This window comes from Miniopterus schreibersii, assembly GCF_964146895.1.
Source record: "Miniopterus schreibersii genome assembly, chromosome: 18".
NCBI lineage: Eukaryota > Metazoa > Chordata > Mammalia > Chiroptera > Miniopteridae > Miniopterus > Miniopterus schreibersii.
This window is the reverse complement of record NC_138121.1, coordinates 25,509,617-25,526,123: the sequence shown is the minus strand read 5'-3', so window position 1 is coordinate 25,526,123 and position 16,507 is coordinate 25,509,617. Positions and strand designations below refer to the sequence as shown.

The following is a 16,507-nucleotide window of genomic DNA, read 5'->3' as shown; positions in this document are numbered from 1 at the left end:
TCGGACAGACCGGCACTTCCGGACGCCAGGGGCGGGCCTCGCCATGGCCCCGCCCCCTCCGGAGCCGGCGCGAATCACGTGGGAAGGCGGCCCGCGGCAGCTGCGGCGGCGGCGACGGGGGCGGCGGTCACGAGGGTCTGGTGGGAGCGGCTCGGAGACTGCGCCACCTGTGCAGGTATGGCGCGCCCCCCCTTCCGTGCCCGACCCGGGGCCCCAGGACCGCCTCGTGCGCCTTGGCGTCTGCGGGGCCTTGGCCCGCTTCTCCCTTCGCACCCCACCACGCCCCCCGGGACCGGTGTTCCTCTGCGCTGTCCGCACCTCGGACTCCTTCTTCCCTTCCTTACCTTAGACCCTCGGCCCCAGCACCTCACCCTCCAGACCCGTGTCCCCAACCCCACAACGCCCTTCCCCAACTCCGTCCGGGCGTTGCACCCCGGAGGTCGCTCTCTGCTGGGCCCGTCCCCTCCCCCCAGGACCCGTCCGCTCTAGGGCCCCACCCACCCCCAGCGCGGGGCCCACCGCTCCCCCAGACCCCGACCCGAGTGCTCGCCGTGAAGCTCTGAAAAGTCACCCCTTGTCCGTTCTTCTTTATTCTCATTACCAAAGGATTTGGTTTGAGTGGGATTTGTTTTCGTCTTTGTTATGAATTAGAAGTAATTCAGAATAAGGTAGCGCTCGAAGAAAGGGCACCACCAGGTCCCGAAGCGTCGGTGCTGACAGGTGCTGGAGGGGAGGGGTTCTGGAGACTGGTGAGGCTGCCCCGGTGCAAAGGGTCGTGCAGCCCAGACACAGCCCAGCAAGCCCCGCGGCCCTTGGTGATGCCAGCAGGAGGCCCACCTGGGGGTCCCTCAATGGGGCTGTCAGCCAGAGTCTGGACTTAGACCTTGATCTGAATTCCCACCGTCCACTTAGCTGCGGGGTCCTGGGTATGTCAGTTTACCTCTGTAAGCCTGTTTTCCCATCTGTAAACTGGGGAGGATTATAACACTGCCTTATAAGGTTGATGAGAGAATAAGTGAGCTGATGGGAATAAAGCACTTAGAGTCTTTTGCATAAAGCCAGCTCTCAGTTTTAACTCACCACAAATAGCCAATAGCTAACATTGAACACTGAATTATAATGAATAATAGCTAAGGTTAATTGATCACTTGTGTCCCAGTCACTGTTCTAAGTGCTTTATGTGTATGGCCTCATTTAATTCTCATTATAATCTTAGGTGGGAACTATTATCCCCATGTTTATAGGTGATGTAAGGAAAGCTCAGAGGTGAAGTAACTTAACTTCCTCACCCAAGATACACAGCTTTTACATGGGGATCCCAGATTTGAATCCAGGAAGTCTTTTCAGTGTGTGGTTTTAATCACTACAGTAATAGTCTAGGGGCATGGTATTGTTTTTTAATTGAGGTAAAAGTTACATAGCATAAATTTACCATTTTAGCCACTTAAAAGTATACTTTTCATAGAAGAATATTCAGTGTGCAGCCATCACCACTATTTAATTCCAGAACATTCCATCTCTCAAAGAAATCCCACCCCATTAGCAGTCACTCCCTGGTTTCCACTCACTGTCCCCTGGCAACCCTAATCTACTTCCTGTCTCTGTGGATTTGCCTGTTCTGGACATTTCATATAAATGGAATCATGATTTGGCCTTTTCTGTCTGGCTTCTTTCATTCAGCATCATGTTTTCAAGGCTTGTCCAGGTTGTAGTGTGTGTCAGCACTTCATTCTTTTTATCCGTTGTGTGGATAGACCACATTTGGTTTATCTGTTCATCTCTTGCTGGACATTTGGGTTGTTTTCACTTTTTAGCTATTGTGAATAGTGCTGCTATGAACATGGCAAGTTTTTGTGTGAGTGTAAGTTTTTAGTTATCTTAGGTATATACCTAGGAATAAATGCTGTTAATTTTGATTCCTACTTCACAAATGGAAATCTGAAACTGAGGAGTATTGGATCTTGGATGAGCACTTAACTCAGCTTCTACTCAGCTTCCCATTAATTCAGTTTAGCAGTCTACTAAAAATTGGCAAAAGATGGTAAGGAAATTCCAAAAAGTCATGATACATCAATAATAACTTTGTCAAAGTGCTAACACAAAATTTGAGAAGCTTCTTAAGTTTTTTTTTTTCTCCTCAAGAGTGAAATTTGAGCTTCGAATACAAAGCAGTAATTATTTCTATTTATTAAATAAATATTGTATACATAGTACCATGCTAGGTCCAGAGGAGGAATATTAAAGATGAATCTGATCCCAGCCTCACACCTTCACAAAGCCTCAGGAGGATTAAAGACTTAAATCCAAAAAACAAAACTGGGAAAACTTTTAGAAAGTAATATAGAAAAATATCTTTATAACCTGGGGCTAAGACAGGATTTCTGAAATAAAACATAAGCACAAACCATACAGATTGATAAATTTGACTACATTAAAATTAAGACATTCAGTTTATTGAGTGCACTATAAAGAGACAAAACATACTGAGAACTGGTATGTAGAATATAGAAAGAATTCTTACAATTCTGAAACAAAAAGACACAGTATAAATAAAGCAAAAGTTAGGAATAGGCATTTCATAAATGAGAAGACACAGCACATAATCATTAGAAGAATGCCAGTCAACCTTATTAGTAATCAGGAAATGTAAATTAAAACCATAATAAGATCTCATTTCACAATACCCTATGGGCAGAAGGTGAACTGTTAGACATTGCCAGCCATTGAGAAAGAGGCAGCGTGAACTCACACTTGCTATTGAAGGGTGTGCAGATTGGTTCAGCCACTTTGGCAGTGTCTACTGAATACATGGGTGTCTTATGGCCTAGCAATTTGACTCTTAGGTTTATCTCTTTGAGAAACTTACACACGTGCCCAGGAGATGTGCATAAAAATGTCTGTGGCACCACTGATTATAATTGTAAAGTATAAACCAATGAAACAACCCAAATGCCCATCAGCAGTAGAATGGATATATGAATATAGTGTATTTGTACTATGAGATAGTGTGCAGCAGTGAAAGTGTAACCTACAGCTTCAGGAGTACGGATGAGTCTCGAAAACAATATTGAGTGAAAGAAACAAGTCACCAAAGAATACATACAGTATGATTCCTTTATATAAAGTTCAAAACCTGGCAAAATGGAATACAGTACAATTATTTCAGAATCCACACTGGGATACAACTATTAAAAAAACAAACAAACAAAACCAAGGACATGGTCATGCCAGAATTTAGGAGGGAGGTTCCCTGCAGGATGGCAGAAGGGAATGTGATGAGGGAAGAGGCAAACAAGGCTTCTGTGACTGGCTTTATTTGTGAAGCAGGGTAACTGTGTGGGAGTTTTATTGTTCTTTGAACTGTGCATAATGCTTTACAACTTCTGTGTGTATTGTTCAATTTTTTTAAATTACAGAAAAGTTAATTTCCTGCCCTCAAGAGGCCTGTGCTCTAGGTGGAGAACCAAGGTAGAGACAAGTTAAACACAAGTAGAATGCAGAGCAGTGTGGTGTGTGCCATGTGGGTAAGAGAGGGAGGGGAACTCAGAGTTGGGATTCCCCAACATGAACTAGGAAGGAAAGGGAAGAGGTGTGTTGGCCTCCGGTTTACCCTCAGGGCCTGGCGTGTCATTGGTGCTTGTCCGTGAGTGCTGGGGTGGAACTGTGGAGAAGGAATAGGACTTGAGCTGCTCTTAGAAGGACAGATGAGATTTGAGTGCTGAGAGCAAGGCAGATTCAGACTGTGTGAAGGAAGTAAGATTCCTATTTTTAAAAAGTTAATGAAAATAAAGTACAAGCCCTGGCGCCTTACTGAAAAGTTTTAAAATACCGGCTGTTGATGAGGATGGTGACGACCACCTCAGGTCTGCCCCAGTCAATTGAAGATCAGAGGAATTTCTGAGGCTACTTTCTGGCTCCTGAATACACTTGAAGATTTTGGGTTAAAGGGTGTTAGAGGATTTTCAACTTGTCTCTTTACTGTCCTAAAAATTAGACTGACTGTTGGTCCATCCGTCTGTCCATCCATCCATCTTAATTTTCTATGGCTGCTGTAACAACGGCAAATTCCGTGGCTTAAAACAACACAGATTTGTTCTCTTACAGTTCTGGAGGCCAGAAGTCTGAAATCAGTCTCACTGGGCTAAAGTCAAGGTGTCAACAGGGCACTGTGTCACTTCGTAGGCTCCAGGGGAGAATCCATTTCCTTGCCTTTGCCCCCTTATAGAGGTGCCTGCATTCCTTGACCTGTGACACCTCTCTCCATCTTCCTCCCTTTAATAAGGATAAGTGTGGTCACATTAGACCCACCCGGATAATACAGGATAATCTCCCCATCTCAGGATCCTTAACTTAATCACACCTGCAGAGTCCCCGTTGCTACATAAAGTGGCATATTTATGAGGTTTGAGAATTAGGCTGTGGGCATCTTGGAGGGCCATTATTCAGATGACCACAACACCTTGCTTTGTCTTCTCCCTGTTTTGGCCAATCTGTCTTATGTTCTTTTACCATTCTCCCAGGTGTCATTTATTTGGATAGCCTGGCGATGTCTGTGTTTCAGCCCGGACACTTTCCCCAGAACTCTTGATGCCTGAAGATTTTTATATAGGCATATGGTGGAACTGAACCCACAATGTTTCTGAGGTGTGCCTGTAGTAGATTTGCTTGAGTCAGCTAAACTGTAGGTCAGGAGAGTGTTACAGGCCACAGCAGTTGTGCTTTGAGGAGGTGACTTTGCTCCTTATAGCTTTGACCATAATTTTCCCATGATACTTTTATAGTTGTAATGTTATCTTCAAGGTTTTTTTAAGGTTTTTTTTTTAAGACTTTTTTGGAGCAGTTTTAGGTTTACAATAAAATCGAGAGGAAGGCATAGAGGTTTTTCATATGCCCCTTCTCCCACACATGCAGAGCCTCCCCCATTATCAGTATCACTTATGAGAATGGCACCTTTTCACCAAAGATAAACCTGCATTGACATCATAAACACCCGAAGTCCACAGTTTCCTTAAGAGACCTTTGAGTGTTCGATGAACTAGCCCTGATGAGTACCACCTTATCCAAGTAGAAAATGCCTCACAGATAGTAGGGACCATTGCTTTTCTATTTGGGGACCTGTACTGACTTACTATTTTCCTACTCATGATTTTCCTTACTGTTTTACTGTTTCTCTTGATGTTTTAGTTTTCTGTAGAGGCAAGAAAACAAAGCTCTATAATAACTTTTAGAGTAGGTTGTACAGGGACCAGAACTTTACTGTGATTTAGTGTTGCTTTCTAAATAATGGATTTCCCTAAGTTTTAGACTAATAACCTATCCACAGAGAAATTAACTAGTCAAACCCCCAAAGCAAGTTAAATGTAGCTCGTATATATCGTGGTCAGCTTCTAGACTTAGATGTGTAATATACTCTCTTAAAACTGTTTCCATGAGCTTTCCTGGAATTTAGTGGCTTTGGGGGAAGTCCTGATTTCTTCTTTCATTAAAAAGACATTTTTTCCCCATCATGTACTTAAGGGTGGGGAAGAAGAGTGAGGGAATATAAGGAGTTTATAATTTCCTGTTATTTTCCATTTTGGTCCATCACGGTGTGAACAGATGTGTGAAAATGGTGTGTCTGAGGAGCAGCAAGGAATCAATCACAAAGCCAGGTGCTCTCAATGCAGCCTTGCTTCCTCCCCATTTGGATGGACCAGGGTTCAGGACTCCTCCCTTCGTGCCCACGTTACTACAGCCACCTCCACTGCTGCCAGCTGACTTCCACAGCAAGCCCCATCGGCTTCTTCCTAAGGGCTGAAGACCAGACCTAGAACGCTGTCAGCCCTCTGATTCTCTGTGATGTTTAAAAAATATAACAGTGATAATAGATGTTTAAGGTATTTGTCTATGGTGGAACTATAATGTTAAAATATGGTAATGGTATTCTGTCCCTGCCCAAGATGGTGAAGGGGAATTGAATAGGTAGTGTTCAGAAGCGGGGCCAGTCGGGTTGAATCCCCTTGACAGCACTGTTCTCAATTCACCCCATGTTGTTGCATCTCTCCTGCTGGACCTTAGCAGGAGGTCCCTGGTCGATTTTGCACATGAGGTTTTTCTTTCTGTAAAGGATCAAAGTAGTTTGTTTGGTAGTACCCTCTGGAGTGGGGGAACAAGATGGTGTGTGGAGACTGAGATCTAGGTGGGAAAAACAGCCTGGGGGCTGAGCAGAGACTGGGTAGTACAGTTTAATGCAAGAAGCATCTGTTGAGCTCCTGCTCTATGTCAGGGGTTATGGAAGGTACTGGAGAAACAGAGGAGTGAGATTTGGCCTCAGCCCTAGAGGAAGTCCCGGGGGTGGTTCAGAAACAGAAGTTATAACGCAGTGTCTGGGGCGGAAGGAGAGGGAAAAGGTGTACCAGAGTTTCTTTTCATTTCTTCATTCTTACAGCACCTGACCCCATTCAAATGCTGTTCCAAATACCACAGGATACTTCCTCCCTGCACCTCTGCCAGCTGATTAGATAAGTGCTGGATGCCGGAGCTCAGGGGGCCAGTCAGAACCTCTGCCAGGAATTGGAATAGAGATGCCAGGTGGCGGCTGTGTGTGGAAGTTCAGGTGCTCTGCAGGTGGGACACAGGAAGGTGGTTTGCAGAGAGAAAGATGGGGCCCAGGGGAAAGTCCAGGTGGACACCGGGAGATAGGGGGAGGATGGCCATGTCTGCCTCCTCCGCCTCTGGGCTGCGGCCTCTTCCTGCAGATTGTGTCCTGAGCGCCCGGTGTCTGCCGACCACCATCTCTCTCTGAGCTATTTGAACAGGTTTGTCCCATTTGATGAAATGTTCCTTAAGAAAAAGGGTGCAGAAACAGGTTGCCATTCCAGCCAGGCCTTTCACCAGACAGGTGCTTTTGGTGCCTTTCTTATTATTAGATGAGGAAATGCTTTGCTGCGCTCGTGTGTACACACACACACAGGAATTTATGACATAAGACTTTTTATGTTTTCTTAATTTTAAAAATCTTTCATCTTAGTTTTATATAAAATTTTCCCAGATGAGCTATGAGGGCAAAAGAAAGGAATGTGTTTTGTGTTGGTTTTGTTCACAGATTGGCCTTAAAAAGAGACTGAGCCTTAAGAAGGCCCAGAACTGGCAGAGAAGGTAAGAGGAAAACCAGGGTAGTTAATGACTAGAGCAGAAAATTGTGAGACTCCTTTGTAGTCAGGCATCTTTCAAATTCTTGAAAAAATTGTATTTGAGTGGGAGAAATTGAGTTTCGCATTAGTATGAGGTCATTCCCTGAGGCATATCAGACCTCTTCCTGTTTAGCTAGAACCTTGTCATACACACTTTGTACAATTGCCTTCCCCACAGTATTGCTGTGGTTATAACCCATTAGATTTTGATATGTGGTATTTAATTTTTCACTGAAAACATTGCTTTAACATCTTAGATATACTCCCACCTGTTATTTAGAAGAAAAGATTTAATATTTCAAGTATTTAGTTTTTATGTCATAGTTTTGTTATTTCTAATTTTGTTTGAAAAGTACTAGTGCATAAAAGTGATTATTTTTGCATTTACTTTTTCCTCTCTCGGAGTTGTATTTGTACTCTTTAAAACGTTATTTCAGGAACTCCCAGCTTAGGATGGTTTAACATGGAATCTCAGTTTTTATGTTCTTTCTTAGAAGAAATTCATGTTTTGGTTATTTATTTGGGAATCTTGCTGTTAATACTATTCAGGACCTCCTTGCCAGGTCAGGGGCACATCCAGTCAGCTACCTGCCTCAGCAGGGACTTAGCTGTGTATTGAGATGGCAGAGCAAGGAACCCTTGAAAAGGGGTGGCACGTCATTCCCTCCTCTCTACTGTCTGGGAACTTTGAGAGGCATTCATGCACAGCAGAAAAAGAATAAACAGTTTCGAGACAAATGATCCTAACTTTAAATGTATTTCAGAGGATTTGAGAGCAACAAGGAGTATTATTGCCTGTTTGTTTGGCAGATTGATCAGGAAAAGAAAGGCATCTTCAGTCCAAGCTTCGTTGATCTTGGTACTTCGTATTTTAGGAAATCTTAGCCAGGGGTCCATGAAGAAAATTTACCCCAAAGGAGGCTTAATTGTTTTTAAGTATTTGGTTTGTACACTTAATAAAACTTATAATGTTTTCTCTTTATGATCAATCTTGGCATTCTTATTGTAGGAGGTAAGTTTCTATGAACACATCCCTAGTATATAGCATTTTACCTATTGGAAATAAGGTGGCCCAACTTCAGTCATTTTCTATGTTGTTATTAGAAAAAAACATTTTTAACTTACTTAATGCCATATCTACTTAATTAGTAACATGGTAGCAATGTAAAACGTTTTATTTGATAAGAGATTATATCCTTATTGTGAGGCATTTAAGAATCCTACTGCCTATCTATTCAGTTTTCTATCATGTTTCCTTTGTATGTTTTGTTGATTTGTAATTAGGACTCGAAGTGTTAATATTCAACATATAATGTATATTTAATAGTTTTTAATTATTTTGTGTTCCTTTTAATCACAATGTGGTGTCATTCTTATATAAACTTATTTCATTTGTGGTATTTCCTCCAGCTTAGTTGAGAACTGGTTGAGCCCATATTGTGGTAGCGTAGAGGGAATTTACTCGTTCTTCCTTAAGCTTATGTTGTCAAGTTTTGCTATTTTTGGGTATTTTCTTAGTTTTGGGATTTGTTTTTTTCTTTTTTATGGGATTTCTATAAAGGAGACTAATCTCAGAAGTTTTATGTACATATATGTTGGCTTAAAATCAATTTTTCTTTTATATAATAAACACTATATCCTTGTGCTTGTGTATCTCAGCTCTCTGTAGTTTAATTGTAGTCTATTCTGGTCTGTTTGATATTTTGTACCTTTTCGATAGTGCACAGTTGGGTCAGCGGCCCCCAGGCCCAGTATAGGATGAAGTTCATCAGCCTTGGTCATGTTCGTCTTTGTCTACCCCTGAAGGGTTGTCTCTGATTGCAGGCACATGTGCACTAGTTCATCTGGCATTTAAAACTGTTTTGTTAAATGTCTGTCTTTTCTCCGAGGTACAGTGATTTAATTCATCTTTGACTCCTTAGCAACTGTCACAGTACATGGAATATAGTAGGTGCTTAGTAAATGTTTGCTATGGACTTTTTCTTTTTCTTTTTTTAAATATATCTTTATTGATTTCAGAGAGAGGAAAGGAGGGGGAGAGAGAGACAGGAACATCAATGATGAGAGAGTCATTGATCGGCTGCCTAGCCCGCAACCCGGGCATGTGCCCCGACCGGGAATCGAACCCCGATCTCCTGATCCTAGATCGATACTCAACCGCTGAGCCACGCCCAGCCAGGCTGGACTTTTCTTTCCTCAAACATAAGGTGCCAGTCAGAGATAGTGGGGTACAAATTAACCTGGTAAGATGGAGGAGTGCTTACCCCATTGTCATTTGAGAAAACCATTCAAGTTTGGGGAGTATTTATTTTTAAATATACGTTTATGGATACTATTTATGTGAAAGTTTGTCACAGCTTAGTTTTGTCTCAAATGGATTGTTAGCTCTTTGCAGCCAAGGCCATGTACTTAATATTCTGTTTCTTCTACTTTGTGTCTACATGGGCAGTAAGCCCTCTGCACCTGCTCATTATGAATGAAGCAAAGAAATAAACATCCCTCTCATCTGTTACATGAATTAAAGTCTCTGCAGTCATTATACTGAGCTTGGAGCTTTTTTAGGGCACAGCATATTGTGTTTATCTCTGTATCCACAACATGTAGCACAGTGCCTGAATTTTAGTAGGCATTTGGTAACTCTTGGTAGTTGCGTTGGCTAATCTCCTTGGAAGAAAAGAACTTTATAAACTACAAATGTTAATGAGATTGTAAATTTCCTGGATCCATGGGCTATATGAATTTGAACTATTACTATTATATGAATGCAAAATTATTCAGTTCTCATTTCCTCAGATGGTTTTCTTCACTCAGACTATGCATGTTCCTTTAACTTACTGAGCAAAGAACGCCTCTCTTTCCCTTTCCTGCAGGCTGCCATGGCTGCCGTCGACAACTTCTACCTCTTGTATAGGGAAATCGCCAGGTCGTGCAATTGCTACATGGAAGCTCTAGCCTTGGTTGGAGCCTGGTATACAGCCAGAAAAAGTATCACCGTCATCTGTGACTTTTACAGCCTGATTAGGCTGCACTTTGTCCCTCGCCTGGTGAGCAGAGCAGATCTGATCAAGCAATATGGAAGATGGGCTGTCGTGAGTGGTAAGAAATGGGATTTCAATTCTTGTCTAATTTAAAATAGAGTTAATCTTTCCTGTTTGTATTTTAAGTTGTGTGTATTATTCAAGGAGTTACTAGATTATATGAGAACTTGCTGATAAAAAATAAAACATTACTTCTGTTATGATTATGTTCACATTTTCTTATTACTATCAACTTGGAAGAATTTTCCTTTGATTTTTGTCCTGACTGCTCTTTCTTATTCTCAGTATTGCTCCAGCCTCACCTTCCTACACCTTGCTTTCCTTTTTGCTCTATGTTTTGAAATTGTCCGTACAAACTGTCACCACTTTCAGAAATGCTTTCCTTATTTTAAATACCATTTTAATGTATCGTTTCCCAGGAAAGTATCTCCTGGCATTTATTCAAGCCAGATATATGTTTGAAAACAGTTTCCTACTAAGCCTCATCATCAATGTGGTGAATGTAAAACAACTCTTTGTCTACCTGTTGGGGTGTCTGGGAGAGTGTTTGACTAGTATGTATCATTCACATAATGACATGCTTGACTGATCAGTATTAGAACTCGCTTTACTTCTAGTGCGATTCTTTCTTTGATTAAAGCCCAGAAATTCGAAATGGGGTACTTAAGGTTCATTTTAAAGATCTCACCATGAAATGAGTATGCTCACTTTTCCTGGTTATATATTGTAGGTGCAACAGATGGGATTGGAAGAGCCTATGCAGAAGAGTTAGCAAGCCGTGGTCTCAATATCATCCTGATTAGTCGGAGCCAAGAGAAGTTGCAGATGGTTGCTAAAGACATCGCTGACACCTACAAAGTGGAAACCGATATCATAGTGGCCGACTTCAGCAACGGCCGGGAGATCTACGACCCAATTCGAGAAGCCTTGAAAGACAAAGACATTGGCATCTTGGTAAATAACGTGGGCGTGTTTTATCCCTACCCTCAGTATTTTACTCAGGTCTCCGAGGACAAACTCTGGGACATCATCAATGTGAACATTGCTGCTGCTAGTTTGATGGTCCACATAGTGTTACCGGGGATGGTGGAGAGGAAGAAAGGTGCTGTCGTCACTATCTCCTCTGGCTCCTGCTGCAAACCAACTCCTCAGCTGGCTGCCTTTTCTGCTTCTAAGGTAATGTATTCTTGATCAGAAATGAAATCATAATGCAATGGGACATTTGTTACAATGGGCTGGCCCACTTTGTTGAGCTCTTTGTCAGCAACTCGTGTTTGCTTATGCTGTATTTTTTTCCTGAAATGGTAATAAGCAAGCTTCATCTTCTGAATTTCCTTTCAAGTTCCAGAACATTAAAAGCCTTTTCCTCCACTCCATTTTCACAGGCTTATTTAGACCACTTCAGCAGGGCGTTGCAGTATGAATATGCTCCCAAAGGAATCTTTGTACAGAGTCTAATCCCGTTTTACGTGGCTACCAGCATGACTGCCCCTGGCAGCTTTCTGCACAAGTGCCCGTGGCTGGTGCCTTCACCAAAAGTATATGCACATCATGCCGTTTCTACCCTTGGCATTTCGAAAAGGACCACAGGATACTGGTCCCATTCTATCCAGGTAATAGCATGCATTCACTCTTGTAATTAGGTTAATGCATCTTAAACCTTTCTAAATGATACATGGGAATCTTACTGAAGCCTAAGGCTGAAAGATGAGAATTGCAAATTTTGATTCTTAAACCGGACACTCTTAATAGTTCTGGTTAAGACACTGAATTTTCTTTTGTGGAATTATTATATTAAGAACATTGAAAAATTCAGTCTTCTTGACACCAGAGAGATGAAATATGCTCCTTTAATATAAGTAGATGGTAGCAGTATAAAAATATTAAGAACTTAGATGGGAATTTCAGAGTAAAAATATTCTAGTAATGCTTGAGAGGACTCTAAGTCAACAGGGTGATCCAAAGTCATAAAACCACAAAATAGGTCTATATTTTATGTAACATAGTTGTCACATATCTCAGTAATCTCAGTATATTCTTGGACTTACTTGTTTAGGAAGCAAAGAATTTTTTTTTTTAAAGTTTATTCTTCAGGCATGACAAAGACTTGGGTCTTGAGTATTTTAAAGAGTAACTTTGCTAAATATTTGAAAATTTGATTCTAAGTATTAGAGAACTCATAATGATTTATTATAAAAGACATGTGTCTCTTTATCTGGCATAGTAAGTAGATGTACCCTAGTTTAGAATTCTTTTTCCTTTAATATGTAGTTTTCTTAAGTTACCAGCAGGTATTTTGGGGACTCTGCAATAAAGATTATCAACTTTACCAGTACCAAATAAATAGATAAGTAAATCAACAGTGAATTTTTGCTTTTGTCAAAAGTTTTGGCTAAAAGTTTCTTTAATAAGAAGTAGTTTTATTTAAGCGGTTATTTCCAGGTCCTTAATTACTGGAGAAAAGCAGAGAAACCTAAAATAATTTTCAAAGCCACTGACCGTGAAGTTTCCTGAGAAGTGAAGATAAAATAAAGATTCATGTTTAGATGCAGTAGATATTTTGACTGCATTTATAAAACACCAACATTTTAGCCTGGCCGGGCGTGGCTCAGCGGTTGAGCGTCGACCTGGGATCCAGGCGATCAGGGTTCGATTTCCGGTCAGGGCACATGCCCGGGTTGTGGGTTTGATCAATGACTCTCTCATCATTGATGTTTCTATCTCTCTCTCCCTCTCCTGTTTTCTCACATAGTACTAACCATGCATGCCTTTATCTATTTCGGCTGCCTTTCTTCTGGAAGGAGTTTGTAATTCTTAACCAAATTAAGCAAATTAACATATTATTCATATCACTTAAAGATGGAATCCTATTACTACATGTAGGTCTGTCCATCCCTATTAGACAAAAGTTAGACAAAGGGGGTGGCTAGGTGGTGGTAATGTTTCTTCCCATAGGTCTAACATAAGGGTCTTATGCAAAAGTATGTGCTAAGTACAGTAGCACCTAAGGTCTTTTTCCATCTTTGTATTTAAATGATCAGTGATATTTGTTGGATTAAATCAGATGCTGATCTGTACATTCAGTGCCATTGGCTTTGGGTTCTAATCTTATAACCTTTTTCTCTTTCATTTTTAGTTTCTTTTTGCACAGTATATGCCTGAGTGGCTCTGGGTGTGGGGAGCAAATATTCTCAATCGTTCTTTACGAAAGGAGGCCTTATCCTGCAAACCATGAAACTGGATGATGGTTTGGGAAGTTTTGTCAACTCATGGGAACCTACAGTATTCTGACATTTGGAAGAACACATTTAATTTATCTTCTGTATTTTCTTTTATTACTGCTTATTTAGCATACTATTGGCTCATCATTTGCAAAGCAAACATAATACTTTAGAGAATGCTGTGGAAAAACCTCAAGGGCCACATGGATGGCACAGAGTAAATAATGACTTGAGGCGTGCACAAGAACTGATTGAGGAAACCTAAATTTCGATGCTTTTTTCCTTAAGCTCTTCAAAAGTTGAGTGATTTATGTTGTTCTAGGAGCTACAGCAATCTGATACTGAAATATACTTGTAACAGGACTTGTCACTTCTTATAATTTCAGATGTTGCTTTTTAAGGGAAATTATTTCAGTAGATGAATTATAGTATTGGTTTCCAAATGTTCATCAGGAAAGACTCTAAGTGTTATTTTATAAGATTGTTGGTATGATTAGCAGTAGAAATCTGTGTGTGTTAATATTGTATAGCTCTGTTTGACTATCCATGTATGAAAATGCTGCTTTCAACTGGTAATTCATTAGAGAACCATATATGTATGGATGTTGTGTGCATCTGGGGAACGTTATGGGTAAGTTACTTAAAAAAATTTTTTTTTTGTTTAGATGGTTTAATGTGGAACCTTACAGGGTATTAAAATTCTAGATTATTCCTCTTCATACTAAAGGAGCTTACCCACTTTTGAGCTATAGGCTTGCCGTGTATAATATTACTTACAACATTCTGTGGTTTTTTTAAATCTACCATGGAATGAATTCATTCCTAGATTTGGACAAGTAGTGATTGTCAGTAATCTCTTGATTTAGAATTATTGTGGACAAGTAGTGATTTCTCAGCCTATGACCCATTTTATAACTGAAATTTAGCCCTTTAGAGCTTGTTATATCTGGTTTTCATACACTTTTCTATGTAACATTACATTCCAGTAGATTATTGGTATAAACAAGTATTTATGGAATAGTAGTTAAAATGTGGACAAATATGTGTGATATGTATTGTATCTGTTGAAATAAGTTAGTTCTTGTAATTAATTTATGCATTATAGTGAATACTTTTATTAGTGTGAAGATAATTATGCACAACCCCCCCCAATATGGGCTAACATTGAAACCTACTGTGAAATGCTTTTTGGTTCATAAAGATGAACATTTTGAGGACTACATACCTAGTGCTTTGGCAGTTGTAAATCACTATGAATATGACAATATGTGCAAAGTAAAAACTCGGAGTTTAATACTGGGACACTGATGCAGAAGCTAGTAAACTGGAAACCAGGACTTTTATGGAATTGTTTTCTCCTGAGATAATGTTCCATTATGAGTAGGCCTAAGCATGCTTTGATGTTATACCCACAATTTTGCCAGTGACATTGCCTCAGCATTTCCAGATGTGATTTGGACTCAGTTCAGAAGCTCTTCCACTTACAGATCAGGCCTTCATCACATAAGAGTAAGACAGTTCAGTGGAAACATACACACTAGCGGCACTACATAGCACTGAAGGTTCTGATGGAGTTAACTTAGAAGCCTTTGGCATTTGGCATTTTCCCTCACCCAACAATTATTTTATAGTTATTAAGACTAGAAAAAAATTGACCATGCCACATTGACCTGAACTTTGACATGTAATAAGTAGTAGCAACTTTATGTAAAAAATACCATATTTCTACCTAAGGTGTTATGTGGGACAGCAATGTCTTATAGATTAGGTATTGAAACACTGTTACATGATGAGAATACGTAAACCATGTCAGTGATGTTTTAAAATTCCCTACTTGGTAGAACATATATAAATAAGCTCTTTGGTGCAAAGTTAGTGAAAGGTCAAAGCCAAGAATCTTCGTTAGGTTTTGTCTTTCATAAAATACCTTTTTCCAGAGCTCATTTTAGAGTCATAATTGCGCCACTGTAGATGGGGTTTCTTATTAAGAATGTGGGAAATAAGACCCTTTGAACAATCTGTGAACTGAAAATTTAACAATGAAAGTGGTTGCTGCTTCCTTTGGAAGAGGTTTTGCTCCATATATTTGTAAATAGGTTGTCTGGAATGAGAGATTCATCTTCCCCCCCCATAGAACAATGATTTAAAAATTGCAAAAACTTTGAACACCTGTGGATGCAATTCATTAAGAGCTGGTAATTCAGCAAGAAAATTGTACATAAGCATGTCTTTTGAAAAAACTAAGTTGATTTCTTCATCTCATTCTCCAGATTGGGTAAGATGAAGGTTGATTTTGATTGTTGATTTTGGCAACGTGGTGATCACTGGCAGTTTTGCCATGATCATTGATTGGTGCCATTTCATTGATTGGTGGGGATGAAAGGTAGGTTGTAGTGGGGTCAAGAAAGAGTGGGAAGAACAGGGAGACAGCAAGGAGAGATAGCTCAGTAGGAGTCTTCTTGTTTTGCTCTGTTGTAACCTCACGTCATTTTAAATCTTGTCACATTTGGGAACCAGAGGGTTTGGGTGGTATCCTCCATCTTTGACATTGTGTGCCCTCTGAAATCAAGTACAGTCTCTCCATGTCTCTGTCTCAGTATTGGCTAAGCTGTTGTTCTTTAAAATGTATTTAGTTTGAATAAAGATTTACCTTCCATGGAATTGTGAATGCTTTATTACACACATGAAGCATGGGTGTAGGAAGTTATTATAGAACCTGGAGTGGTGGAAAACCAGGACACCAGGATCCTGTGGCTCTCCGCCCTTCTTGGTAGATTTCCCAGCCATCTGTCTCATGTCCAGGCTCCCTTCAGTTTATAGGGTTCTCAGGAGCTGGCAGCATTCCTCTCTTCCCTATTTTGGGGCTTCACTGTCACATGACAAGGATGTTTGCAGTTCACTAGCTTATCTCAGCCCCTAACAGTTGGGCTGTGTATTCAATAGCAAAGGGCTGTTAAAAGAACCCTGGACAAGATCCGTTTACCCCAAATTAGAACAGTTAAGTTTAAGATCAGGTGCATTAATGGTGGCAGCAGGGAGTGTGCGCTTAACTTTGAGGATCTCAAATGGGGGGAGG

General features: G+C 40.6%; 1 protein-coding gene across 2 annotated transcripts; it reads left to right on the top strand.

The window, feature by feature from the left end:
• The first annotated feature begins 81 nt into the window (after positions 1–81).
• HSDL1 (hydroxysteroid dehydrogenase like 1) lies at positions 82–16,092 on the top strand. Of its 2 annotated transcripts, none has more exons than XM_081119521.1 (5): positions 82–175; positions 10,043–10,268; positions 10,941–11,386; positions 11,596–11,823; positions 13,347–16,092. In XM_081119521.1, exons 2-5 carry the CDS (start codon positions 10,049–10,051, stop codon positions 13,443–13,445), a joined length of 993 nt encoding a protein of 330 aa, XP_080975647.1. In that variant the 5' UTR covers positions 82–175; positions 10,043–10,048; the 3' UTR covers positions 13,446–16,092. The 2 variants fall into 2 exon arrangements, with proteins under 2 accessions (XP_080975647.1, XP_080975646.1); XM_081119520.1 differs by lacking the exon at positions 82–175 and adding an exon at positions 5,855–5,876.
• Positions 16,093–16,507: the final 415 nt, after the last annotated feature.